At 48.6% G+C, this 27,748-nt stretch overlaps 1 protein-coding gene across 1 annotated transcript in view; it reads right to left on the reverse strand.

The window, feature by feature from the left end:
- CIC (capicua transcriptional repressor) overlaps positions 1–27,748 on the reverse strand; it is a 49,886-nt gene that overhangs the window by 7,938 nt on the left and 14,200 nt on the right. The window contains exons 3-14 of the mRNA XM_058195036.1: positions 13,810–13,959; positions 13,258–13,477; positions 12,499–12,628; positions 10,861–11,043; positions 10,062–10,200; positions 9,617–9,798; positions 8,717–8,936; positions 4,909–5,009; positions 2,813–4,088; positions 2,291–2,511; positions 601–770; positions 180–349 (exon numbers count right to left, since the gene is read on the reverse strand). Coding sequence (XP_058051019.1) covers positions 180–349; positions 601–770; positions 2,291–2,511; positions 2,813–4,088; positions 4,909–5,009; positions 8,717–8,936; positions 9,617–9,798; positions 10,062–10,200; positions 10,861–11,043; positions 12,499–12,628; positions 13,258–13,477; positions 13,810–13,959 — 3,162 coding nt within the window. The remainder of the gene's footprint in view (positions 1–179; positions 350–600; positions 771–2,290; positions 2,512–2,812; positions 4,089–4,908; positions 5,010–8,716; positions 8,937–9,616; positions 9,799–10,061; positions 10,201–10,860; positions 11,044–12,498; positions 12,629–13,257; positions 13,478–13,809; positions 13,960–27,748) is intronic.

Raw genomic sequence — 27,748 nt, forward strand, 5'->3', positions numbered from 1 at the left:
ACAGACCAAAGGCAGGTTTCAAATCAAATATTCTCTGGGGTTGATTTTCTCCATGTTGGGTTCTCAGGGCTCTTCTTTCAGGGTAGCCAAGCAATCTGTTAGCTTGGCATTCCGGTCACTTGCGCCATCCCACACCCCACCCCGCCACCCAGGTCCCACAGCTGCCTCCCTGGCCTTACCTGAGAGCAGTGGGCCAATCGCTGTGAAACCCAGGGCCATGGGGGCAGGCCCCACTGGGGACTGGACATAGGTGGTGGTAGGAGCAGCCGGGGGGATGCTGGGTTGAGAATGAGAAGTTGAGGTGCCCAGGGAGAGAGCATGTCCAGCTGCCGACTGTACATAGGTGATCCTGGAGGCAGAGAGACAGAGAGAGACAAAGAGAGAGACAGAGAGAGGCAGAGAAAGAGACAGAGGCAGAGAGAGAGACAAAGAGGAAGACAGAGACAGAGAGACAGAGACAAAGAAGGAGACAGAGAAAGAGAAAGAGAGAGACAGAGACAGAGAGAGAGAGAGAGTGTATTTTATGGCAACTGCTACAGGCACATATGTTCTCCATGCCTTGAAGACCCAGTGCTACTAACCAACACTGCAAAGTCCTACCTGGTTGAGGAGGATGGCAACAGGACTTTCTGGGCCTGGCTCGGGGAACCAATGACAGCGGTGGCCATGGTGCCCTGGAGCGTGGCAGGGCTAAGTGGGGGCACCAAGGTGGCACTGCTCTGGGAAGAGGACTGAGGCTGGACTACTGGCACTGGAGTGAGCTGGATAATCTGAAAGAGCAGAAAGAAGACTCGATTGGCAAAGGCAGCCAAGAGGAACATCTGGGGGGGCTTAGGCTGGAGAAAAGAATTGAGCAAAACCAGACTCAACGTCATTTACCCAATCTGTACTGTTGCGGTAAAGAAATTCAGCAGGTGATAGTATTCAAATACAATTGGAGACAGACGACTGAGTCTGCCACGAGACATGACGTAGGGTTTCAGTCTTTACCGGGAAGAAGAGAGAGGAAGTACAAGTGGGCAGGAAATGGTGATCGCCAGCAAAGAGAGACTGTGGTTCTCTTTAGCAATAGCAACATCCCTTAGACTTACATACCGAATTGACAGAATTCAAATGATCTCGGATAGATCTTACGTGCATCCAATATTCGAGGTATTCTGGTGTTGCGATAAACCAGAGAGGCTGCTAGCGTTAGTCTCATGCAGGAGGACGTTCCTTCTGCCCCAATCACGCTCTCCTTTAAGTATGCAATACGTACGTTCTTTCCCCCTGGTCTTCGCAACCTCTTTCCCAAACCCAACTTTTCAGAAACAGCTTTGCAATTGAAGGGAATCACTGGTAGTCCTCGCTTAACAACCCGTCAGCAATGAGCCGAAGTTGTGACGGGCCTCTCCCGAGTTACTTACAACCCATTCTAAGTCCTGAAAGCCGCAACTCCTTGGGTTATGTGACTGCCTTCTGGGCATTTGGCACACGGCTTACATTTACGACCGTTTGCTGCATCTCACAGTCACACAACTGCAATTTTCATCTTTTCTTTTTTTTGGGGGGCCAGTTTCTAGTGTGTGTTTCTGGTTTCCACCAAAAAACATCCACTGAGGAAAATGCACTTGTTTAATAACTGTGATGTTCGCTTCGCAACTGTCGCAAAAAAAAAAATGTAAGTGGATGCAGTTGTGCGGTGACCCACTTAATGACCATGACCTACGACTCTAATTCCAGGCTCAATTATGGTCGTAAGGTGAGGACTACCTATATATTTCTGAGGCTGCAGTTCTCTGTGTTTATCATTGAGAATTTCTCTTTCCCTGGATGTTGTGCCAAACCCTCACTGCCCCCATGCTTGTCCGTTACCCTCATGAACCTGACACTCACCTACCCATTAGCACAAAGAATGTGCTTCAAATTCTACATGTCTAAAATGCAACTCAACAATTTGTGACCGTCCTGCACTTCCTGCCAATCACAAAATCTATACGTAGCAGCATACAAAACTGTTTATTCGCATTAGAAATTCTGTTTATATAAAGCACCATAGAGCAAACACAGTCACCATGTGTTTTACTGCTCAGCTATTTTACTGAAACAGGAAACTCTTCTTAGAACAAAAGAGCTTAGAGTATATAGCACAGATCCAAACCTGTAAACACTGCCATCTACTGGCTGAATACTACTGTACTTGTTGTAAAGAAATACATTCCAACACTGAATTTCAACAGTTTATCACTCTCCCTTTCTTCCATGTGGTCTCTTCTCCCTCCTTATCTCATCCTGTTCTGCAGATACTGACCTTGCTGGCTGGCTGACTCCCATTTTGCACCGGGACAGGGAAAGGCGGAGTAACCAGAGGCAGCTGGGCGGCTGAGGTGGTCCTTACTGTCACCTGGGAGGCTGCCATAGGCACCAAGACTTTGCCTTGTACTTGTAGCCCTGCGGGGGGCATCACCTGCCCAGACACGAGGTGGGCTGAATTGCTGGGAGATGGAGCCTGTACAGGGGACACGGACTGAACTGTGGGGAGGAGGGAGAAGGAGAGAGAAAGAGGGAAAAAGCATATTTATTTTACTGGGGTTTTTTTTTTATTTCAACGCACTCCAATTTGCACTCTGGGCAGGATACCACAGTGTAAAAGACGTAAAACAATTTAAAAAATAAGACAGTTAAAAACAATACATCACACACATACACAAAAAAACCTTATTCCCAAGATGGACACTGCAGAGCAAAAGAACTAAGCAAAAGAATTCTGGGAATTGAAGTCCACAAGATTTAAAAGTTACAGAGATTGGACCACCTCTGGTCTAAAGCTTACCTTTGGGCGCCGAGGACATGACGGTCACGCTGTTGCTGTTGCTTCCCGGGGCGGGCTGGATGATGGGGATGGCTTGTGGGGCAGTGATGACTTTCCCGTTGGGGGGAGGCAGAGTGAAGTGAATGCTGGCGGCTGCAGGTGCGCCTGCTGTTGCTGGAATCTTCCCCCCGGCTACCTGTAGCTGCTGAGGCAGCGTAGGTAGGATGTACTGAACCTGAGTGATGCTCCCGGCCTTTCCTGCCGTGCCTGAAAAAATACCTTGGGGCTGCAGGATGCTAAGTGGCACCGGCCCATTCTGTCCGGGCGGATTCTGGGTGATGAATTGGACAGAAGGCTGTTGGGCAATGGCCCCAGGTGGTAAAACAGTCACCGGGACCCCAGCTCCTCCGGCACCGCTGGCTTGGCTGTAACCTTGAGTTCCTACCAGGAGGTTGGTCACGACGCTTCCTTGGGTCGGGGGGCACTTCCCCACGGCAGCCAAGCCTTGGCCAAGAAGCGGTCCAGCTACTAAGTGAGGAGAGGTGGCTTGGATCCCAGTCATGGCAGAGGTCTGGGGAGCCTTTTTATCAGCGTAGAGCAAGCCGAGTCGACTGACGGAAATCCCTTCAGGCTTCGCGCTGCCGTCGGAAGGCGGGGGGCTGACCAGCGGCAGCGCATCCCCCGTTCCGCGCAGGAAAGGCTTGCTGGCAATAGGTACAGGAGTGCTGCTAACCGGCTTGACCACGTTGGTGACCACGGTGGATGCCGTCCGGACCAAGCTGGGCGACCCGCTGTAGCCGATCACCCCCACGTTTGGGGTGCTGAGAGATGGAGCTGTCACCAGCACGGTGCCAGTGGACAAGCGGGTCGAATCCGGAAGCACCAGAGTCTGTACCGCCCCGCTGGGCGGAGAGATGACGGAGTGGGTGGGGACAGAGATGAGAGCTGTCCCGGCCTCAGAAGGCCCCTGGGAACCGCCTGCGCTGTCCGCTCTCTTCCGCCTGTAGGGGGCAGCCGCTGGGTCAAAGCGGGCCTCCAACCGCTTGGTTGGGGTGTTGTGGGGACGGAGAGCTGCGTGCGAGTCTTGGGACTTGAAGGTGCTGGGGGACATCTGGAAAGAAGTGTAAGGCTTGGATGGGGGCTGTTCCTGGTGACTGTGAGGGGGCGGTAGGGGTGGGGGCGGTGGAGGCGGCTCCAAGTCCAGAGGAGGTGGTGGACGACATGGGGCAAAGGCGGCGGAAGAAGGAGGCAGGGCTGCTGACCGGATCACCGGGGCAAAGAGCTTCCGTCCAAAGTCCTACAAGCAAAGGGGAACGCTCTTAAAAAAAAAAATAGCGCCAGGGAAATCCTTCCCATGATATTCTGCCTAACAAAGACCAGCCTTGAAACGGATCGGGTCTCAGCTTGAATCTCATCAAGAGACGTGGTTGCGCAGTGGTTAGAGTATTGCAGGCTAAATCTGCTTGACTGCCGGCTACCTGCAGTTCGATTCTGACTGGCTCAAGGTTGACTCAGCTTTCCGTTCTTCTGAGGTGGGTAAAATGAGGACCCAGATTGCTGGGGGGGCCTTATGCTGACTTGGCAAATTGCTTAGAGAGGGCTCTGAAGCACTGTAAAGCGGAATGTAAGGGCCAGTGCTATCGAGATGAATTGAGACAAGACTTTCTCCAGCTTCAATCTATCAGATGCGCGAGAACGGCACACGGGTTAATCTAAGGTGAATGTTCCCAAACATGATACATAGGGACTCACACGGAATTCCCTAGTCAGAATGGCCTTTTCTTGCCACTGACTTGTGACCCCAGCCCCCCATTTCTGTTTTACTATTATTACTACTGCTGCTGCTGCTACTACCGTACTACTACTACTACTATATTCATGTGGTGAGCATCTCCCAATGCGCTTCCGGGTTGAAAGCATTAGCCAGTGACATTACCGTTGCCCCAGGGACACCCAAGGGGGGCTCCTTTCACGTCCCTGTTATTTTCCCACCGAAGTGGTACCTATTGATCTACTTGCATGCTTTCAAACTGTCAGGTAGGGTAGGAGCTGGGACAGATTTCTGTACTGATCGGTGCACTCATCGGTGCTTAACCAGCCTCTTGCTACTCACACACCTTGCTGTCAGATTCATCCCCTAACGATCCTTCGCTATCGCTGTCCGTCACTCGTTCTTTGCACTTCAAGTCGACGTCAGCCGGGTTGAACCCATCTTCAGCTGCAGGAGGAAAGCAATGAGTCAGCAAGATCCTGTCTCCCCATCTCACTTCCCCTATGAGGACTCGCCAGGATGAGAGGCAGAGAGGACGGCTGCCAGGAGATAGTGTTACTGCAGATCTGCAGATACGCTGACTGTAAAGGCAAGCTCAATAGAACAGGGACTCAGGAGGGGAAGCCTGTGTGTTCCAATGCACGTACCGAGTTTCTCCAAAAATAAGACCCTGTCTTATATATTTTTTGCCACCAAAAAAGGCACCAGGTCTTATTTTGGGGATGGGTGGGTGGAATGTCATCCACTGACTCACCTCGTTTATGCTCATCGCCTCCCGGCCTCCTATTTGCTATCAGAGGCTTTCAGGAACTCCTTTGGCCAGCAAGGCTTTCCTGAAGGCCTCTGCAGCCAATAAGAACTACAGATTGATCCAGAGACCTGTTATCGGTTACAGAGGCCTTCAGGAAAAGTCTTGCTGACTGCAGAAGAAATGGGTCGAGTTGTGCGAGGCCTGCCTGCAACTGTCCGAAGGTAAGTAGTAGGGCAGCTCCACCACCACCACCCATCCCCACCCTAGCTTAATTTTTACCCATGCACCCTGGAGTGGGTGGGGTCTTAATTAGGGATTATATTGGGTGCACATGTAAAAATCAAGCTAGGACTTACTTTTGGGGTAGGTTGAATTTTTGGGGAAACATGGAATCTGAGAAAAGTTTTCTAAAGAAGGAATTCAGCTGGGTCCGGGGTACCCTGCTGAACTGAGTCCTCAAAGAACTAACTGGAGTAAATGCAGGAAATGAAAGTGACAGTCGGCAAATAACTACGGCACAAATAAACCACTGTAAAGGCAGAGGGGAAGATGGTAGGTCGAAATGCCTGGTTCCTAACCGGCCACCACCCTAGCTTTGAAACAGCGCATTCAGCCATCTGTGGAGATTCTCAGTCATCTAGGTCATGGTTGTCCCAAAGGTGTTCTTGTCAAAAGACAAACTGGACTTTGTTTTTGTTTTTTCTTCAACGACCAGATGACGGCAAGGAATATAAATCCTTCCATTCTCAGCCTCTTGGATGAGAAACAAAACATCTTCAAGGAAAAGAACAACAACATCACTGGAGGCTTTTAAGAGGAGCCTGTACAGCCACTTGTAGTCTGAAATGGAACGGCGTTTCCTGCTTGAGGAGAGGGGTTGGACTAGAAGACCTCCAAGGTCCCTTCCTTAATTCTATCATTCCATATTCTAGTCTAAGAAAGTCCAGTTGCCTTTTGGGGAAAAAAACCGCTTTTGGGACAGGACATTCAGACCCATTATTATCAAATTTACGGAGAATACAATCAGATCTCCTTTAAGCAGGAATTGTGGGTTCTCCCAGTCTTACTGCTTTCACACAACCTGAACCCTGGTGTACAGTTCATTGCTTTCTGCACCCACATGCAAGGATTCTTCAGAGTTTCTTGGCACACAGTGACTGAACGTTGGGATTTTCTCCACAAAAAATATTTTCACTTCTGCCGAACCGCTTATTTTTGTTCATAATGAAAACAGGCTCTGCCTTCTATCCAATTTCTATTTCCTATAACAGATTCCACATAAGGGAATCTGGTTATGATATTTTATTCCAGCAGCTGTTAAAAAGCTGCTCAAGAAAAACCTTTGAAAATCCCAGCTATTTTAAAGGAAAGTGGCTCCCTGCATTACAGTCCTGGAATTAAGTTTGGGTCAGTATTAACAAGATGAAAATGTTTCTCAGAGAGGATCTTGCTGCTAAAAAAAGAAGCGCCTTTTAATTTCTAGCTATCCTTGGTAAATGTCAAACTATGTCGTCAAGGCAATCCAAGGTCCGCTAACATCTTCTTTCCACAAGTGTTTATTTCACATCTCTCCCTTATCTCATCCCATGTACATCTCTACTTGGCAGAGCTAAATTTTTAGCTTCCAGAGAGCAACTTTTTCAGAAATCAGCTATTCAAAATATAAAGCAGGTAAAGTGATTGGGGCCCTCAGAATCCCTTTAACTGCCCTCAGAGCCCCATCAGAAAGGGTAAAATTAAAGGGTATAGTTAAATCTTTGGATGAAAATAGTCCTCGACTTACGACCGTAATAAATCGCAAATCATGTCCATTAAGTTAAGCGTTAAGCGCTCCATAGGGCCGGGTTACTTACAGGACCGCCTGCTGCTACCGAATACCTCTCACCGACCCGTCCGCTCTCACAGAGAGGGACTCCTCAGGGTGCCGTCGGCTAGGCAGTGCCGTCGGGCGACGCCCAGGGGAAGGGCCTTCTCTGTGGGGGCTCCCACCCTCTGGAACGAACTCCCTCCAGGACTTCGTCAACTTCCGGACCTCCGAACCTTTCGTCACGAGCTCAAAACACACCTATTTATTTGCGCGGGGCTGGGTTAGTTTTTTAAATTTATTGGTTTTAATGGGGTTTTTAGTATTTATATTGTTTTAATAATTTGGCTATTGAATAAGTTTTTTATGTGTTATTTTAAATTGTATTTATATGTTTGCTTTTAATTGCCTGTGAACCGCCCTGAGTCCCTAGGGAGATAGGGCGGTATATAGATCTGAAAAATAAATAAATAAATAAGTGGATTCATCACACGATCAACCCAACTGGATGACATTTTTGCAGTGGTTATTAAATGAATCAACACGGTGGGGATTTGTGGTTGCTAAGCAAACCATCATTCACAACGGCCTTTTGGTGCAGTTTGGTGCGTGTGTGTGTATGTGTGTGTGTGTGTGTGTTTTTTGCCAAAAACCAGAAATAAGTGCTAATTTCTGGTTTAAAAAAAAAAAATGATACATTGCAGCTACCTGATTCTTTGAATCTGGGTCGTAGCCTTTTGGGGATCCATCGTAACTTCAGTTGCTAAGTGAGCAAGTCATAAGTTGTAGACTACCTGTATTGCGTATGGGGAATTTAAGGGGGCATTTAAGAAATATTTAAGGCGTGTTTCTTAAAGAGATTGAAAACATCTCTCAAAATGTCCCTGGCTTCTATCTGTTTCTGGAAGACTCTCCTTGATCTGCATGAAAAAGCCCCCAACTTTTTTTTTTTTTTTTTATTGAAAGAGTTTTAAAAAAAACAAAAACTTTTTTCCCCCTTTTTTCCCCCTCCCTCCCAAAAAAAAACAAAACACCCCCCTCGGCTTCCCGGGTCAATCACAAGGTAAAGTTATACATAAACCAAACATAGAATAAAATTTTCCCTTCCAATCCAAATAACCACATCCAAAGCTTTTCGTCTCCCAACCCCCTCCCCATTACATAAAATAACTTTCTAATTATTCAAAGGCAATCTGATATTTCTTAATCTGATATCTATTTTGTAGATAATCAATCCATTTTTTCCATTCAATTAAATATCTTTCCTGCGTATTGTCTTTTAAAAACGCTGAGATTTTAGCCATCTCAGCCAAATTAATAACTTTCAATATCCATTCTTCTATTGTAGGTATCTCTTCTTTCTTCCAGTATTGTCCAATCAACAGTCTTGCTGCTGTTATTAAGTTCAAAATCAATTTAGTCTCAATCCCTGTACAATCCATTATAATTCCCAAAAGGAAAAATTGTGGCAGGAACTTTATCTTCTTCTTCAGTACATTTAATTCAGTACATTTAATAAGCCCCCGACTTCTGATCTAAGGTCAAAAGTCTATCTATGCTGTAAAAAGCCCAGGAGCAGTTCAGCTATAGGGTCCTCACCAATGACGTCATCGTCCCCTTCCTCCTCACAGATCACCATGCGCTCCTCGTCGCTGGTCATGTCCTCACTGGTTGTGCGTTGAGAACGAGAGGCCCGGGAGGAATGTGGGTGCAGGGAATGACGGGGACCCTCGCCTGGGGTTGCAAAGGGGGACCCTGAGGGGCCCAGCCCCCCATACTGACCCTTCCCGCTGGCGTACGGAGATTGTCCCGAGCAAATCTGAAAGACCAAGGGAGTCAAGGGTTAAAAGACACGGAGAGGCAACTTCTAAAGCAGGGGTCTCCATCCTTGGCAACTTTAAGCTTGATGGACTTCAACTCCCAGAATTTTCCAGCCAGCTTTGCTGAGTATGTGTATGAGAATGTGTGTGTGTGTGTGTGAGAGAGAGAGGGAGAGAGAGGGACAGAGAGAGAGAGAGAGAGAGATAGAGGGATGCAATCTAAGGACATGATGTGTGACCCGGAGACGGACATTAATCTTAAATTGTGATGGACAACCTGACATTCCAAGGTAGCCTGCATCCCACAAACTCTTTTTCTGAGCCTCCAGAAAACCCACCAATCACATTAGGTTTAATGAGGTTAAAAGAGAAGAGTAGGCTGGTCTATAATATCCAGGAAAAAAAATCTCAACCATGTGTGTGTATAGTATAGCTCCACTTTCTTTGTGTCATTGTTCCACCCACGGTAGATCTCACAATTTCCAAAAATTTAAGACGCTCTGCTCTGGCCACCAAATATTTTCTCAGCTGAGACAGAAGTCACAGTGTTTGCAAAAAAGCAACATTACCCTCCGTGGCGGCCCAAAGCCTCCTGAATTCTAAGGGCAAGCACAGCCCAACCATCCCATAATAAGCTTCTTCGATTCCCGTTGTCCTGTGGTTCCTTGTGCTGACTTACCTGGGTAAGCTCCTGCAACACTTGGTTGTCCCGGTCACTGTCCATACCATGCACACCGCTGTGGGAAAAGGCCCGTGGACGCTGAGCATCAGACGCTGAGGGCAGGATTCGCTCCCCGTGGCAATGCCCGGATCCCATGACACCAGCCTTGACGTCTGGGCCCAACAGCATTTCAGAAGCAACTGATGGGAAGGGGGGGAGGGGGAAGGAAGAGGAAAAAAGTAAGAAAAGTCTAGAGGAGCCCCACCAGGGGACAGCTGGTCACATGAAAGGAGCTCATCTCCATGCAAAAGCAGAGGTCTTCAAACTTGGCAGCTTTAAGACTTGTGGAGTTCAGCTCCCAGAATTCTCCAGCCAGCTATGCTGACTGAAGAATTCTGGGAGTTGAAGTCCACAAGTCTTAAAACTGCCAAGTTTGAAGACCTCTGATGTAAAGTAACAGTACCTGTCTCTGACATGCTACGTTCACGCATCTCTTTGGGGCAACTGCCTGGCCCGGCAGATTTTATATCCGAACTAGACTTCTTCCGATCTTTGTTACACCACTTCCAGTCGGGGTGTGCTTTAAAATGGGCTTCCTTCACCTTGTGGGGAGAGGAGAAGATGAGGGAAGAAAACAGTGAAAACAGAGAGAAAGATGGGGGAGAATGAGAGAGACTGCAAGCAGAGAGAATCCAGATGTTGAGGGCTCAGCTGGAACCAGTCACTGCTCCAGCTGCAAAGATTTCACACTGTGGAAGATTCTCCACCCGCTGTGAAACCACAGCCTCTATAAATCCATATATATCTGCATAATTCCCATCAATCTGCGCAGCTTCACCCAGGTTGGAGCCGGTTTCCTATCTAAATCTGTCTTAAGACAATGAAGGCCTGCTGGCCAACGTTGGAGATCTTTTCTCTGGCCAGTTCTGAGATTTCTCACTTAAGCTTCATCTACACTCTCATCGTGGTTGCCATTGGAGAGAAAACTCATTTAAAATTGCACAAACCCCAGGATTTTCTGGGAACTGAGACGTTCTGCTGAAATGCCCATTATTGGATGATTCATTCAATCCAAGCTGTCATCATATTTCCTCCCTTACTTGGAAACAGGCTGCAGTCACTTCTCAGGGGCGGAACACTGGACAACACCGATCCTGAATGATGTCAGCCATGCCAGCTGAGCTAATAAGACAGTGGCACGCCTGACCAGAGCTCGGCCCCTTGACCTCACTTTCTGACCCAGGCGCTGTAGGAGGCTGTACCTGGAAGGCCAAGTCGTGATACTTCTGCTTCTCCTTGGGCCCCAAAGCGTACCACCACTCGCCCAGGATCTTGCTGACGGTACGGTTGTCTTGGTTTGGGTGCCGTTGGTGCACCAGGGCCCGGTGTCGTTTACTGAATATCATGAAAGCATTCATGGGCCGCCGAATGTGATCTTTTTCTCTCTACCAAAAAAAAAAAAGAGAGAAGAGAGGGAATGTAGGAAAAAGAGCCACCGTTACGTTACCCCAAGGCAGAACAAAATGAATTTGGGTAGAACGTTTTCGCAAGTAAAAGGAAAGGGTGACCGAAGACTCTTTTTAGTCCCTATAAAGCGGGTTAAGGAGATGGAAAGGAGAAGGGGGGGAAAAAGAAGAAGAAAGCCCCCCCACCTTGTTTGGACTGCGACCATCCTTCTCGGAAGAGGAATCGCGCTCTTTCGGCAGTGCGCTCAGAGATTGGGTGCGCCGCTTGCCTGGCAGTAGTGGGATTGAGATCTCAGAAGATGAAATGGATAGGAACCTAGGTATGAAAACATCAGATGAAGGCCCAAAGGCAGCACCCACATTTTCTGCCACCTATCCCAGAGACCTCCCAGCAGTTTTCAACATTTTTGGGCACCACACCGCTTCTTTCTTTCTTTCTCTTTCTTTCTTTCTTTCTCCTTCCTTCCTTTTTCTTTCTTTCTATTTTTCTTTCTTTTCCTTCCTTCCTTCCTTTTCTTTCTTTCTTTTTCTTCCTTCTTTTTCTTTCTATCTTTCTTTTCCTTCCTTCCTTCCTTCCTTCCTACATACAAAGGAGGCGGGAAGAGTCAATCTCTGCAGCTTCACCCAGGTTGGAGCCGGTTTCCTATCTAAATCTGTCTTAAGACAATGAAGGCCTGCTGGCCAACGTTGGAATCTTTTCTCTGGCCAGTTCTGAGATTTCTCACTTAAGCTTCATCTACACTCTCATCGTGGTTGCCATTGGAGAGAAAACTCATTTAAAATTGCACAAACCCCAGGATTTTCTGGGAACTGAGACGTTCTGCTGAAATGCCCATTATTGGATGATTCATTCAATCCAAGCTGTCATCATATTTCCTCCCTTACTTGGAAACAGGCTGCAGTCACTTCTCAGGGGCGGAACACTGGACAACACCGATCCTGAATGATGTCAGCCATGCCAGCTGAGCTAATAAGACAGTGGCACGCCTGACCAGAGCTCGGCCCCTTGACCTCACTTTCTGACCCAGGCGCTGTAGGAGGCTGTACCTGGAAGGCCAAGTCGTGATACTTCTGCTTCTCCTTGGGCCCCAAAGCGTACCACCACTCGCCCAGGATCTTGCTGACGCGGTTGTCTTGGTTTGGGTGCCGTTGGTGCACCAGGGCCCGGTGTCGTTTACTGAATATCATGAAAGCATTCATGGGCCGCCGAATGTGATCTTTTTCTCTCTACCAAAAAAAAAAAAGAGAGAAGAGAGGGAATGTAGGAAAAAGAGCCACCGTTACGTTACCCCAAGGCAGAACAAAATGAATTTGGGTAGAACGTTTTCGCAAGTAAAAGGAAAGGGTGACCGAAGACTCTTTTTAGTCCCTATAAAGCGGGTTAAGGAGATGGAAAGGAGAAGGGGGGGAAAAAGAAGAAGAAAGCCCCCCCACCTTGTTTGGACTGCGACCATCCTTCTCGGAAGAGGAATCGCGCTCTTTCGGCAGTGCGCTCAGAGATTGGGTGCGCCGCTTGCCTGGCAGTAGTGGGATTGAGATCTCAGAAGATGAAATGGATAGGAACCTAGGTATGAAAACATCAGATGAAGGCCCAAAGGCAGCACCCACATTTTCTGCCACCTATCCCAGAGACCTCCCAGCAGTTTTCAACATTTTTGGGCACCACACCGCTTCTTTCTTTCTTTCTCTTTCTTTCTTTCTTTCTCCTTCCTTCCTTTTTCTTTCTTTCTATTTTTCTTTCTTTTCCTTCCTTCCTTCCTTTTTTCTTTCTTTCTTTTTTCTTCCTTCTTTTTTTCTTTCTATCTTTCTTTTTCCTTCCTTCCTTCCTTCCTTCCTACATACAAAGGAGGCGGGGAAGGAGTCAATCTCTCTGCCGCAACCAGCATCTGGCCTTTTTTTGACCACACCCTCTATTCACTCCTGCTTCTATTTCCCTGTGGGTTCCTTCCCAAGGTGTTTCCCTCCTAGGCGTGGCTCAATTTCATTCCCTCAAGGGGTTGCCTCCAGCTCCATATCCAGTTCCCACTATGCTTCAAAGCACAACCAGCAACGCTCCTGGAATCCAGTGGCAAAGGATCCCTGTGCAAAATACGAACCATGCGAAAGGCTGCCAAATCAAATAGGAGGAAGTGCCGTTTGTTGTCCGAGTGCCCTAATGAGAGATATAACAACCCAAAACAGGGATACACTCACGCATCGTCATGGTCGCTCTCCGTCTCGCTGTCCAGACGTGGGTGCCCTGGGAGGTCATCATCGTGCTGAGATGGACCTCCACTTCCTCCTGGGATCACCGTAGAAGGTTGGGCAATTGGAGTGGGACTGTCGGGATGCGAGGGGGTTGGCCTCCCTGCACTATCGGCCTCTGAAGACAACCCGGGGAGTTCGTGGGCCACCGCAGCCGATTCGGGAGGTTCTGAAAACATAAACGCCAAGGTTGGAATCAGGGGGCTGTTTCCACAGGGATGGGTTCTCACAAAGTTTGCCTTACTTGTTTGTGCAAGCAAAGGCATCACACTTCACGCCCAGAGTGTCTCTTCTGCGACAGTTCTCCCACCCAAAGACTTTAGGGCAGGGCTCTCCAAACTTGGCAACTCAAAGACTTGTGGACTACAACTCCCAGAATTCCTCAGCTGAGGAATTTTGGGAGTTGAAGTCTGCAAGTCTTCGAGTTGCCAGGTTTGGAGAGCCCTGCTGTAGAGGGAAATCTGTGCACACACTCTCTTTTTCCCCCTTGGCCCGCCTTACCTTTGTTCTGATTGGATGTGGACGGATGACTGACGGGCTGCTGGCCTTCACTGGGCTGCACGGAGGAATCTGGCTGGCTTGGAGCCAGGAAGGGCACTAGTGAGTGCCATGGGAACACGGCCACCGATCGAGGCTCCACATTTGTCCACACTGGAAGGAGGTGGGGAGAAAAACACACACACACATACACACACACAAAAGTGTTTCATCAGCCAACTCAGTCCGGTAATTCCAAAAAAAAAAAAGAATAAAAACAGAGTGAAGTTCAATTGCACGGCAAAGAACAGGAGCCCAGCACTGACAAGAGTTGGGTTACTAGGGAACTCGGACTACACGGCTTTCCCTTCCCTTTAAAACTTCCCTCCCTTCTCCCTGGCACAGATGCCTTGTTTTTCCCTGTAGAATTTTCGGTCCCAGTAGTCACAATTTGTGCCATGCCTTATCACTGGTTAGTCACCCGAGTCCGTCCCCCCACCGCCACCCTAGGAAGGAGGCCCGGGGTGGAAGGTGGGGAGGAGAGATTTTCTTCTCCGCCTGCCAGGAAGCAACCATGGCCGTCCTCCGCCCTTCCCAGCTGGAAGCCAGGCAAAGGAATTTTACAGCTGCAGGAGGGGAAGGGGAGGGAGAGGCTGAGGGGCCCCGCTTGCTCAGACTCCCACGCTCACTTGGGGCAGCCAAGCCGCTTGGCTTCCGCCCAACTAGAAAGCTTGGGAGCATCCTCAAGGGCTCAAGCGGTGCAGGGCACACATAGCCGGAACACGACCCAGGCTCTATAAGGGGGTTTGGGGGATTGGGGAGGGGGGCTCCTTTTGTGTAGACAAAGAGGTGGTCAGATCCTACTTGCAGGCAATTTAGAGCGCTTGCGAATTCTCCTGCCCTCCCATCGCTTCCTGCTGCCCCCATATCAAGCTGAGCAATACTTCCTTCTTGGGGTTTCCAGGAAAAGCCCAAGGCAAAGGGACAAATAAGACAGGCCTGAATACACACACACACACACACACACACACACACACACACGTTACAAAACCCTCAAAGCCACACATTTCACAATGACCTCCAATTGCCAATAAGCAACATTCCCTTGTCAATACAGACTTACAACAGTTCATGTAAGCGACTGTTCAAAGTTACAACGACACTTGTGAACTCAAGATGCTTGGTCACTGGTTCATATCTTATGACCGTTGCTGTGTCCAAAAGGGGTGATGGGATCCCCCCTTTTGCAACCTTCTGACAAGCAAAGTCAATGGGGAAGCCAGGTTCGCTCAGCCAACGTGTTTCTAAGTTAGCGACGGGAGTGAATCACTTAGCAACTGCGGCTAGAAAGATCGTAAAATGGGGCAAAACTCACTGTCTCACGTAACAACTGAAACGCTGGGCTCCAGTGTGGTCGTTAAGTCGAGGACTACCTGTACTATAACTTTGGAACTACAGTTTAACACAGCAACAGGTGTGAACGGACGAGAGTTTTGCATCCGGGAAACAGACCATGACTGTCATGTTTACAAAAAAACAACAACAACAACTCTTAATCCAACACTGATTGTAGTGTAGCCTGTGCAGATCAGCCATATTGACTTTCAATCATCAAAAGCAATAAGAGCATTCAGTATGGCGGGCGGGAGCCACAACTGGTATCAATCATCCCACCGCAGGATAACACAGCACTTGCAAGGAACATCCAGAGCTGGATAAAGGAAGATTCAGCAACCCTGAAACAATCACGTTTTAGCTACACTCTAGGGAGTGAAGGGACAATTGGACAATTCCGAGACTGCCAATCGGACCCAAATGACCGAATCAACAACGAGAGAGAGAGGGGGGGGGGAGAGAGAGAGGGAATAGTGTCTGAGGGTTAGGGATTACAGGGTCGTAAAAAGGAAGCATTGGAAGTGTTAAAGGCCTCCCCAGCAGGAGAACACCTCTGTCCTTGAGCATTTCAGTTACCGGGAAGGTTAGGAAACAAACCCAAACCACTTTGCAAAGACACAGGTTCAGTCTTGGCATCTCCATTCAAAAGATCAGGAAAGAGATAATGGGGCAGATGATTCCTTAATTTGCTGCTGCCAGGAACTGAGATATACAAGTAAGCAGCTTGATGGCTGAAGGGACTTAAGATCACCTTCGCTACAGATTGCATCTGTAATTGGTTTTTTTGGGGGGGGAGGGAGGAAGGGTTAAACCCCTTTGAAGTACTTGCTGAAAACTAAAACTTTGCATTAGTGATTAAATATTGGGGGGAAGAGGGGGAGAGAGAACTCAACTTTGCTCCCAGAGAGAAGCAGCAGACCTGCTCTAACAGGGGATGCATTACCTGTCGAGCAAAATACCTCTTTTCCCATCCTTCCTCTTCCCTTCCTTGTAGTCCTTAATGGATCAGCTACACTGCTTCCCCCCCCCACTCCTCCCGCCCCCCCCCTCGCACTTGCGTGTAAAGTTAACTCAATTATTAAAAGCACTGAGTGCATCGTGGTCGGACTCTGCCGGGAAGCGCTGGCTCAGTCGCTTCCTGTCCTCTGCTGGTGACCACATCCCTATGCAGGGGGAGGAAGGATTAAAGGGGGAAGGAAGGAGGAGAGTAGAAACAAGAACCAGAAACATTAAAAAAGCCCCCGCTTTCTTAAATATAACAACCAGAGGCTATCAGCAATCCTAGCACTACCCGCCACCCCAAGCAAAGAATTAAGATTCAGCTTCTGAGATTGAAACCTCATCAAATGAAGAAAAACTACCAAAAACACGTGGGGGAAAAAAAGAGAAATTATGCACACAGGAGTAGTAGTTTGAAGCTATACAAGATTTAAGAGTCCTGGTGTACCGTAAGCACCCTCCTTCCACATCTGGTCACCTGGAACAACGGCCTGAGTTTACAAACGCTGCCTTCACACAAAGCAATGGTCTAAAAACGTGGATTCAAATCCCTCTCCTGTCACAAATTATGTAACCGCTAACTATATCCTGCAATCTACAGACGCGTCTGCTTCTATAAAAGAGAGAAACAATATCTAATTCCGCACGTAAACGAACTGTACAGAATCAAAAAAGTAGCGTGCGCTTTTGCGCTGGCCTTGTCCTGCCACTTCCCATCACATCCAGGAGGACGGACTATGAATGGCCATGTGCACAAATGGAACTGTCACTTTAGTTCACCCACTGCGCTTTTTAAAAACAGCATCCCGACACCCCCCCCCCAACCCGGAATTGAATAACTTCTCTTAATCACATCTCCAAAAACAGAAAAAGTTCATCTGGGAAATTTCTGGGTAACAGGATCCCAATGTTCATCATGGGACAGCAAAAAATAAGCCAAAACCTTACATCCAAGGCTTGCGTCTCGCATTGAACGAATGAATTAGAAAAGACGGGAAGACGGGAATCCCACTGTATGTTTATTAAGACCAGGATATTTTGAGGCTAATTCTCACTTCTTCTACTGCATGGAACTCAAACTCCAATCAGCACAATATTAAACAGCAGACAAGCCAGGACCTGAGTCGACCAAGGTTAAAGGTCATCCCTTTTGGGGTAAGGGGGCTCTTATCACCTTCACATCACACCACTCATCATTTCAACGGGATGCAGCTCAACCCAGGGATCGCCCTGCCCCTCGCCTCCCACTCTCTCCATGCAGACATTTATATATATATATATATATATACCCCACAAGGCACTAACCGAACATGCCTAAGCCCCTGGATGGCAAAGGGGGCAACGTTGCCGGGGGTCTTTCTGTGGAGAACATCGCGGAGGCGCAAGACGTCTGGGGTCTCTCAGCGAACCTGTCTGGAGACCATTCTCCCCACTCTCCCTCCCCAGGAATAAGAAGGAGGAGGCGTGGCCCAGGCAAATCGCAGGCAGCTTTGGATGTAGGTTGGAAAGGTGTGTGGTGAGGTCAGCAGGCCGGTACTCTTCCTCCTCCTCCTCCTCCTCCTCCTCGGGACCAGGGGCTCGCTTTATCTGGATCCATGCAGAAAGCAGGCCCGTTGGGAGGTCCAGTCCACCTTTCTAAAGATCAGCCGCCACCACCACCATCATCATCATCACCACCATGCAATAAAAACAGCAGGAGGGACAAGTGTCTTCTTCTCCTCCTACGGCCTGTTCAGATCCTCCTGGCAGGTGGAGCACCTCTGGGTCTCAGCCTGGCGGGCAGCAGGGGCTAAGTCAGAAGGCATATTTGGGGGGGGGAAGGAGGGAGGGAGAGAGGACAGGAGGAGATGAAGAAAGAGGCCAGGTGGCTGGTTGTGCAAGGGGGGTGTGGGTGTGCAGGAGAGGAAGGTGTGTGTGTGCGCGCACAAGGCAGCCCCAAGTTTTCCAAAGGTCAGAAGGGAAGGGGGGCGCGCGCACAGCGACCTGTGCAAAAGGACCCTCCAGCAGGGGAGAAGGGCGGGGGGGGGGGAGAGGGGGAACCCCTTTCCCTCTTCCTCCACTGCGAACAGGGTCCGCCCCCTTCCTCCTCCTCCCCAGGAAAGGAAAAAAAAAAAAGAAAGTGGGGGGAAAGGAGGGGGGGAGTAGAAGAGCAGCGGCAGAGGGAAGAGCCGCCGCCGGTCCGCCTGTTCCGTCCCCCGCCAACAGCAGCAGCAGCAGCAGCAGCAGCAGCAGCAGCGACCGTAGCCGGGCAGGATTAAAGGGCGCGCGCAGGGAAAAGGGAGGAAAGCGCGCGGGGGCGGGAGAGAGAGAGGAGAGAGAGAGCGAGCGAGCGAGGGGAGGGGGTGGAGGGCGAGGGTTCCAAGTTGTCCGGCTGTTCCGTCCCTCCGCCGCCGCCCCTCCGCTTCCTCTTCTCGCTTGGGCTGTCGGCGACAGGCGGGCGGTTGCTGGTCGCGGAGGGAGGGGGGAAGAGGAGGAGGAGGAGGAGAGGAGGCTGTCGCTGCCGCTCCGCCTGTCGCGCCGTCCCCTCCGGTTGTAACCAAACACCATTCACTGCCTTCTCCCGCCTTCCTTCTTCCTCCTCCTCCTCCTCCTCCTCTTTTCCCCGCCGCTCTGGGCTACGAACAAGGGCGGCCCCCCGCCCCAACCCTCACCTCACCCCTCCCTTCCCTCCCTCACACACATATACACACACAGAGAGATACACCAGGGCGCGCGCACCGCCAGCCCCGTCACGCATGCCCAATTAGCCCTCGGCAGGCCATTGGCTGCCTCCAACGCCGGGTCATTCACATGCAAATGAAGCTTTCCCCCCCTCCCCAATCTTTTTTTTTTTTTAATAATCTCCGTCACACGCGCGCAACCAGGCGGCCTCCCATTGGCCGCCGCTGGAATGTCAGTCATATGCAAAAACAAGAGCGGGTCACGGGGACAAAGAGAAGCCTATTGGCTTGCGGTTTACTCCAAGCTCTTTTCTCCCTTTCTTCCACTCCCCCCCCCCCGCCCCGCTCCTCTTTTCGTCTTTTCTACTCTTACAGCCTCGGGCGGGCTCGCTCGCTCGCTCGTCAGAACCCTGGGAGAGGGAGAGACCACGCCCGGGAAAGGGGGGGGGGACAGGAGAAGGAATGGGCGAGGGAAAGATGACGCCTGAAAGGGGGGGCGGCGGGCGGGAAGAGGAGAGGGAGGGAGGTGGCTAAGGTGAAAGGAGGGGCGCGTGACAGCGAAAATAAAAAGGTGGGGGGGACAACGTGGGAAGGAAGGAGGTGGGGGTGCAGGAGGAGACCAACTGGACACACACCGGGGGTGGTTTGAGAGAGATTGGTGAAAAACAGAACAAGCTGCAGAAAAGCAAAACTGGGTGGGGGGGTGAGGAATTGAATTGAAGAATAGAATAGAATAGAATAGAATAGAATAGAATAGAATAGAATAGAATAGAATAGAATAGAATAGGGGTCTCCAACCTTGGTCCCTTTAAGACTTGTGGACTTCAACTCCCAGAGTCCCTCAGCCAGCCTTGCTCAACCCTTGCTGGCTGAGGGACTCTGGGAGTTGAAGTCCACAAGTCTTAAAGGGACCAAGGTTGGAAACCCCTGGAATAGAATAGAGTAGAATAGAATAGAATAGAACAGAACAGAACAGAACAGGGGTCTCCAACCTTGGTCCCTTTAAGACTTGTGGACTTCAACTGGCTGAGGGACTCTGGGAGTTGAAGTCCACAAGTCTTAAAGGGACCAAGGTTGGAGACCCCTGGAATAGAAGAGAAGAGAAGAGAGAATGGAATGGAATGGAATGGAATGGAATGGAACAGGGGTCTCCAACCTTGGTCCCTTTAAGACTTGTGGACTTCCAGAGTTCCTCAGTCAGCTTTGCTGGCTGGGAGTTGAAGTCCACAAGTCTTAAAGGGACCAAGGTTGGAGACCCCTGGAATAGAATAACAGAGTTGGAAGGGACCTTGGAGGTCTTCTAGTCCAACCCCCTGCTCAGGCAGGAGACCCTACACCACCTCAGACAAATGGTTATCCAACCTCTTCCTAAAAACTTCCAGAGTTGAGTTGGAGCAAGGTTAATAGGTTCACATGAACCAAATGACTTCGAAACGACGCTTTTTTTTCTGGGTGGCCTAGCACGCTTGAACATGAAAGAATCCATCCAGCCTGGAGTTGCGCGACGTACAAAGCGGGTCTAAGATCCAATCACAGATTATGTGAACTGCCACCGAGACCACCTCCCCAACTTCCAAAACTTGACAGGTCGACCATAAGGAGCACGATGAGCCCCAATGTTTCCTGTTACTAAGCAAGACAGCCTGTTTTTTGTTCCATTTTTATGATTTTTTGTTGCCACAGCTTGTTAAGCGAATTGCTGCGGTTTTAAGTTAAGTGAGCCCCGGCTTCCCCATTGACTATGCAGGTCAGAAGGTCACCCAAGAAGGCATCGCCTGACCCCCAACAATCTCCATGAACATATGCCAGTTGTCTGAATTTTAATCATGTGACCGTAGAGATGTTGCAACGGCCATCAGTATTTGACAAAGTTTTGGCGCTTTTTTCAAGCGCCGTTGTAACTTCAAACAGTCACTAAACAAAATGGTTGTAAGTCGAGGACTACCTGTATCTGACCTGGAAAAAAATATGCTTCCTGGGCCCAGCCGGCTGAAGAAAATGCAAAGGGGAGGGGAGGGGAGGGAAGAGGTTCAATGATGTGGGCAATATACAAGCCCACCACACATTTGGTCCCTTTCTCTTGTATGGGTTTCTGCATGTTGAAAGAATTTTATGCCTCTCTACCAGCTTGTAACACTTCTCAATAAAGTCTTGTTGAAGTTTACGCGCCTATGTTGAAGGTTGAGACTGGGGTCATCAGATCAGCTGACACCCAAAGCTGTCTGTACATGCTAAGGTGAGCGCCAGGCTGGCTGTGTGCACACAGACACACACACATGCCTGCAGGCCAACATCCTTATTTTACACCTGGGTTGGGCACTGATGTGTTCAGCCAGGCATGCCAAGGAATAGAATAGAATAGAATAGAATAGAATAGAATAGAATAGAATAGAATAGAATAGAATAGAATAGAATAGAATAGAATAGAATTTTTATTGGCCAAGTGTGATTGGACACACAAGGAATTTGTCTTGGTGCATAGGCTCTCAGTGTACATAAAAGGAATAGAATAGAATAGAATAGAATAGAATAGAATAGAATAGAATAGAATAGAATAGAATAGAATAGAATAGAATAGAATAGAATAGAATAGAATAGAATTCTTTATTGGCCAAGTGTGATTGGACACATAAGGAATTTGTCTTGGTGTATAGCTCTCAGTGTAAATAAAAGGAATAGAATAGAATAGAATAGAATAGAATAGAATAGAATAGAATAGAATAGAATAGAATAGAATAGAATAGAATAGAATAGAATTCTTTATTGGCCAAGTGTGATTGGACACACAAGGAATTTGTCTTGGTGCATATGCTCTCAGTGTACATAAAAGGAATAGAATAGAATAGAATAGAATAGAATAGAATAGAATAGAATAGAATAGAATAGAATAGAATAGAATAGAATTCTTTATTGGCCAAGTGTGATTGGACACATAAGGAATTTGTCTTGGTGTATAGCTCTCAGTGTAAATAAAAGGAATAGAATAGAATAGAATAGAATAGAATAGAATAGAATAGAATAGAATAGAATAGAATAGAATAGAATTCTTTATTGGCCAAGTGTGATTGGACACACAAGGAATTTGTCTTGGTGCATATGCTCAGTGTACATAAAAGAAAAGATACCTTCATCAAGGTACAACACTTAACGATGGTCATAGGGTACAAATTTAACACTTAATGATACAACACTTTATGATAATCATAGGGTACAAACAAGCAATCAGGAAACAATCAGGAAGGGAGAGACCCTGAAATGGGAACCCCATTGTGCAGTGCACACCCGTAATGTGCCACTGAACTGAGAGTCACTCCTGTTTCTTGCTCGCTGGTAGATAGCGAAGCAGTTAGCAGCTGGCAGGCAGCCCAGCTGGGGATTAAAAAAGCTTGCCGCACAGATGCATTCCTGGGATAATCGGCCTACCCTGGAGCAGGGCGGTCGAGGAAAAAGAAGTGTATGCATAGGGGACGGGTGAATGTCTGAATGTCAAGTGTCTGGACCGTTGTGTGTGGTTGTCCCTCCCTCCCTGCCTCCTTTTCCACAGAAGCAGCCTCCACTTCGTGCTGCTCTCCTTATGACTCACACTCGCTCGCCTCCTCCCTTAGCATCACAATCTCGTCCTGCACGAGGCCTGACTCAAAATATCGCTTCTGCTCATGTCGAGGTGGGTGGGTGGGTAGGTGGGATACAGCCAGTCGCGTCCCCCCCCCGCCAGCGCCCAGAAGGCAGCCAATAGACAATGAGGTGAAGCGAGGCGACACACAGAAACACCCCCGCATACACACACTACATCTGGGCGCCAGGCCAGATCAGGCTGGGCCTGGGCGAGAATCCCATTGTTAAAGGAGTTGGGGTGGGGGAAGAGACACACAAACACACCACTCCCAGCACACACTGTACTATCCCCGGACACAATGAGGTAGAGTGGACACGTTTCGGTGAGCGAATATATGTATAAAGAACAACACCCACACTCGCTCACGCTCCCCAAGGTCCATCCGCCCGCATGCAGGCAACTCGTGGAAACCTGAACTTCCTTCTCTTTCTTGCAAGATGGTCACACAATCAATCAATCAGCACCACTTCAGACAAGAGGTTGTCCAGTCTTTTCTTAAAAACCTCCGGTGATGAAGCACCCACAACTTCTGGAGGCAAATTGTTCCACTGGCTAATCGTTCCAACTGTTAGGAAATTCCTCCTTAGTTCTCTCCTTGATTAGTTTCCAGTCATTGCTTCTCATCCTGCCTTCAGGTGCTTTGGGAGAAGAGGTTGACCCAGCGGTGAAATCCTCCGCGGATTGCCACCGGTTCACTGCCCGCAGTGCGCACCGAACACATGCTGCGCATGCGCGCATGCACAATGCGTGCCAAACGCACGCTTCACACGGAAAAAGGAGGCTTCACAAGGTAAACAGAACAGTGAGGGGTGGGAACAGCTGTGCCGCGCGATTTAGATTCGCTAGAAAACGAATTTAAATCACATGGCACAGCTGATCGTCGGATATACCAGTTCAGATGAACTGGTAGCTTTTTTTTATTATTATTATCGGTTCACCTGAACTGGTGTGAACCGGTAGCATTTCACCACTGGGTTGACCCCAGTGGTGGGATTCAGCCAGTTCACACCACTTCGGGAGAACCGGTTGTTAACTTTCTGAGCAGTTGGGCAAACTGGTCATTGGAAGAAATCATTAGGGCAGAGAACCGGTTGTTAAATTACTTGAATCCCACCACTGGTTGACCCCCATCTACTTTGGGGCAGCCCCTCAAATATCACCCCTAGTCCTTCTTTTCAAATCCCATCCACACAACAGAGAAGCATACAGGTTAACCTATCTGTGTTTGGCAAGATACCATCCGTACAGGTATACCTCAACTTATATCCATTCAGTGTTACAACACTGAAATAGTGACTTATGATCAGTCCTCGCATTTACAATTGTCGCAATATCGCCATGGTTGCTTGATTAAAATGCAGACTTTTGGCAACTGGCATGTATTTATAACGCTTGTCGCACACAGGTTCATGTGATCGCCATTTGCAACCTTCCCAAACGGCTTCCAACAAGCAATGTTGAGGGGGGGGGAGCCAGATTCGCTTAACGACTGCACGGTTCACTTAATGACTGCAGTGATTTTGCTTAGCAACCATGTCAAAAAGGTCACACATTCGAGCACGACTCACTTAGCAACCACAGTATCAGAAATTCTGGTCAGGACAGAAATTTCACAGGGTCAGCCACACAATAAAACACGGCAGACCTCCGTGCTGCACACAAACTCTTCATGTGCCTCCCAGGGAAGCTTAATTTTGTTAGCCAAGTCGCACATTTTCTAAATGGTTCAAAGAAGAATAAGTTTCTGTCCCTCTCAGAGAAAAGCACTGCCCGAGGATAAGGACGGCCAGAGATGCGGGATGACAGATGGAGAAAACAGTTAGGTGTGAATTGGCCAAAGCGAAGGAGGGAGAAACCAATTTGGTCCTTCTGGATGAGCTTTGCTATAGAGCTATGTGCGAAGGCTGCCAAATTGCAGCGGGAGAAGTGTCACAGGCCGTTGGCAAGCTGACACAACTTCATCCTTCAGTCTCACCAGTGTGACCAAAAGTGGCTGGCTACGGTGTCCTCCTTCATTCATTATTTTAGTCTCAGGCCTGTTATTTATGTAACCTATCCTCCCTTCAGAGAAGTTCCAGGCCATAGAACTGGAATTATTCCAAGCTCTTCTGAATTTTAATCACATGAATACCATCTCTCTCTCTCTCTCTCTCTCTCTCTCTCTCTCTCTCTCCCTCTTCTTCCCCCCCTCCCTCTCTCCCTCTGTCTCTTTCCCCCCCTCTGTCTCTCCCTCCCTCTCTCCTTCACTCCCCGTCTCTGTCTCTATCTATCTATCTCTGTCTCTCTTCCCTCTCACACACACATTTTCACTTTCTGAAGATGCAGGTAGACCTCGACTTACGACCGCAACTGAGCCCAACATTCATGTTCTTAAGTGAGACCTCTGTTAAGTGATTTTTGCCCCAGTTTATAACCTTTCTTGCACTGATTGTTCAGCGAATGAATGCAATCATTAAGTTAGCGACAAGGTTGTTAAGTGAATTTGCCCATCAGAAGGTTGCAAAAGTGATCCCATGACCCCGACCCCCCCAGGTCATTGCAACCGTTGTAAATACGAGTCAGTTTCCAAGCGTTTGAATTCTGATCACGTGACTCTGGGGAATGATGCAACGAGGGTTGTTAAGTGTGAAAAATGTCACTTTTTCCCAGTGGCTTTGTTAACTTCGAGCAGTCACTATAAACAAACTGTTGTAAAGTCAAGAACTGCCTGTATTGTGATCAGGGACAGTAGAAGAACATTACTAAATACACAGAGAATAATCAAACGATTTAATTAACTGACTTTAATTACTGGTAAAAAGTAATTAAATCCAGCTTTTCTTCTACCCGCCCCCCCTCCTCTATTTTTTGGAGGATGACCCAAAGATCCAGTGTGGCTACTGACCTTAAAAATGTTGCCAAGCCTTGGTTTACAGTTACAACTGAACTGGGACTGGTAGCTTATTGCTCTCTTAACAAGCCAGTGGCATAAAGCCGGATTTATTCTTGGCTTGTGATTTTTGACTTGCCAGGAAAGAACAAAAACCAGAGACTTTTGATATAAGACCAAGTCAGAGGCTTCCAGCTGTCAGCAAAGGCCAAAACGGCTTGTATTAATAGGCTTACATGGTCCTGAGAAGCCAGGATTCTAAAGAATTTTGTATTAACATCATGGCCAAAGTATTTGTTACTTCGCCCTTCGCTTTCTCTCTTCAGCCAGTCTGAACGCTGCCTCAGTTTTATAGTCTCACATATTAATTAAATATGGAAGCTTGAGCCACAAGTTTCTTCCAAAACCATAATCCCAACATTCATGTCCACACCGGGCCACCCCAATGAAGCTATCGAAGTGCTGTCCCGGTGTTTGGAAGCCGTACGGGTCTGGATGGGGAGAAACAGGCTCAAGCTCAATCCCTCCAAGACAGAGTGGCTGTGGATGCCGGCATCCCGGTACAGTCAGCTGAGTCCACGGCTGACTGTTGGGGGCGAGTCATTGGCCCCGATGGAGAGGGTGCGCAACCTGGGCGTCCTCCTGGATGAACGGCTGTCTTTTGAAGATCATTTGGCGGCCGTCTCCAGGAGAGCTTTCCACCAGGTTCGCCTGGTGCGCCAGTTGCGCCCCTTTCTAGACCGGGATGCCTTATGCACAATCACTCACGCCCTCGTGACGTCTCATCTGGATTACTGCAATGCTCTCTACATGGGGCTCCCCTTGAGGGGCATCCGGAGGCTTCAGTTAGTCCAGAATGCGGCTGCGCGGGTGATAGAGGGAGCCCCTCGTGGCTCCTGCATGACACCTATCCTGCGCAGACTGCACTGGCTACCTGTGGCCTTCCGGGTGCGCTTCAAGGTTTTGGTGACAATCTTTAAAGCGCTCCATGGCATAGGGCCGGGCTATTTACGGGACCGCCTACTGCTACCAAATACCTCTCACCGACCCGTGCGCTCTCACAGAGAGGGACTCCTCAGGGTGCCGTCAGCTAGGCAGTGCCGTCTGGCGACACCCAGGGGAAGGGCCTTCTCTGTGGGGGCTCCCACCCTCTGGAACGAACTCCCTCCAGGACTTCGTCAACTTCCGGACCTCCGAACCTTCCGTCGCGAGCTTAAAACACACTTATTTATCTGCGCGGGACTGGATTAGATTTTAAATTTATGGTTTTAAATGGGTTTTATTATTTATATGGTTTTAACAATTCGGCTATGGAATAAGTTTTTTACTTGTTATTTTAGTTTGTATTTATATGTATTTTTAAGTGCCTGTGAACCGCCCTGAGTCCCTAGGGAGATAGGGCGGTATATAAATGTGAACAATAAATAAATAAATAAAGTGAGACCCCTGTTAAGTGAATTTTGCCCCAGTTCATGACCTTTCTTGTACCGGCTGTTCAGCGAATCAGTGCAATTGTTAAGTTAGTGACAAGGTTGTTAAGTGAATCTGGCTTTGCTCATCAGAAGGTTGCAAAAGTGATAAAGAGTCCCACTCACTGTCGTATCTTGAGCCCTCAGGGAAAATGTAATGGGATACATAAAAACAAAATAAGGCACTGGAGGAAACAGGATGCACATAATTTTGATATCTTTTAATATTTTAAAAACTCAAATATTGCAAAACGGGGGTCGCTTGGCTACAGCTTTCTATAGTAGTCCTTGACTTGCGACCGCAATGGGGACCAAAGTTTCCGTTGCTAAACAAGGGGATTACCAAATGAGTCTCACACAATTTACAACTCATTTTTGGCAGGGTTATTAAGTGAATTGTGCGGTTGTTAAGTGAATGTGGCTTCCCCCCATTGACTGGGAAAGTCACGAACCGTGATCCTATGAACCTGGGATGCTGCAACGGTCATAAATATATACCGGTTGCCCAAATTTTGATCATGTGACCGTGGGGCTGTTGTGACAGTTTTACATGCGAGGACCAGCTATAAGTCACAAATGGCCATTAAACGAATCACTGTAAGTCGAGGACTACCTGTAACTAGGTGTTCACAAGACAGTCTGGCCGGAAGATAAATAGTTGTCTGCCACATCTATTCATCTCCGCCCCCTGCCTTTTGGCCCCAGAGCTAGGGTAGGGCTTCGCTAGCAGCGGTGGCTCTTCCGTCCCAAGGACCGTCCCATGGATTTCCACTGCTCTCCTCTCCTCTGCCTTCTGTCCATCCACACGTCAGGCACTGGACTCAGCTGTTCCTCCTCTTCCTCAACAGCCACCTCCAGACCTGGGGGCTGTTGACTCTCCATCTGAGGGCTGACAGATGGCCCAGGCTCCACCTCTCTCTCTCTCTCTCTCTCTCTGCCAGCTCCATTCCCTCTT

The sequence above is a fragment of the Ahaetulla prasina genome, chromosome 10 (genome assembly GCF_028640845.1).
Source record: "Ahaetulla prasina isolate Xishuangbanna chromosome 10, ASM2864084v1, whole genome shotgun sequence".
Lineage (NCBI taxonomy): Eukaryota > Metazoa > Chordata > Lepidosauria > Squamata > Colubridae > Ahaetulla > Ahaetulla prasina.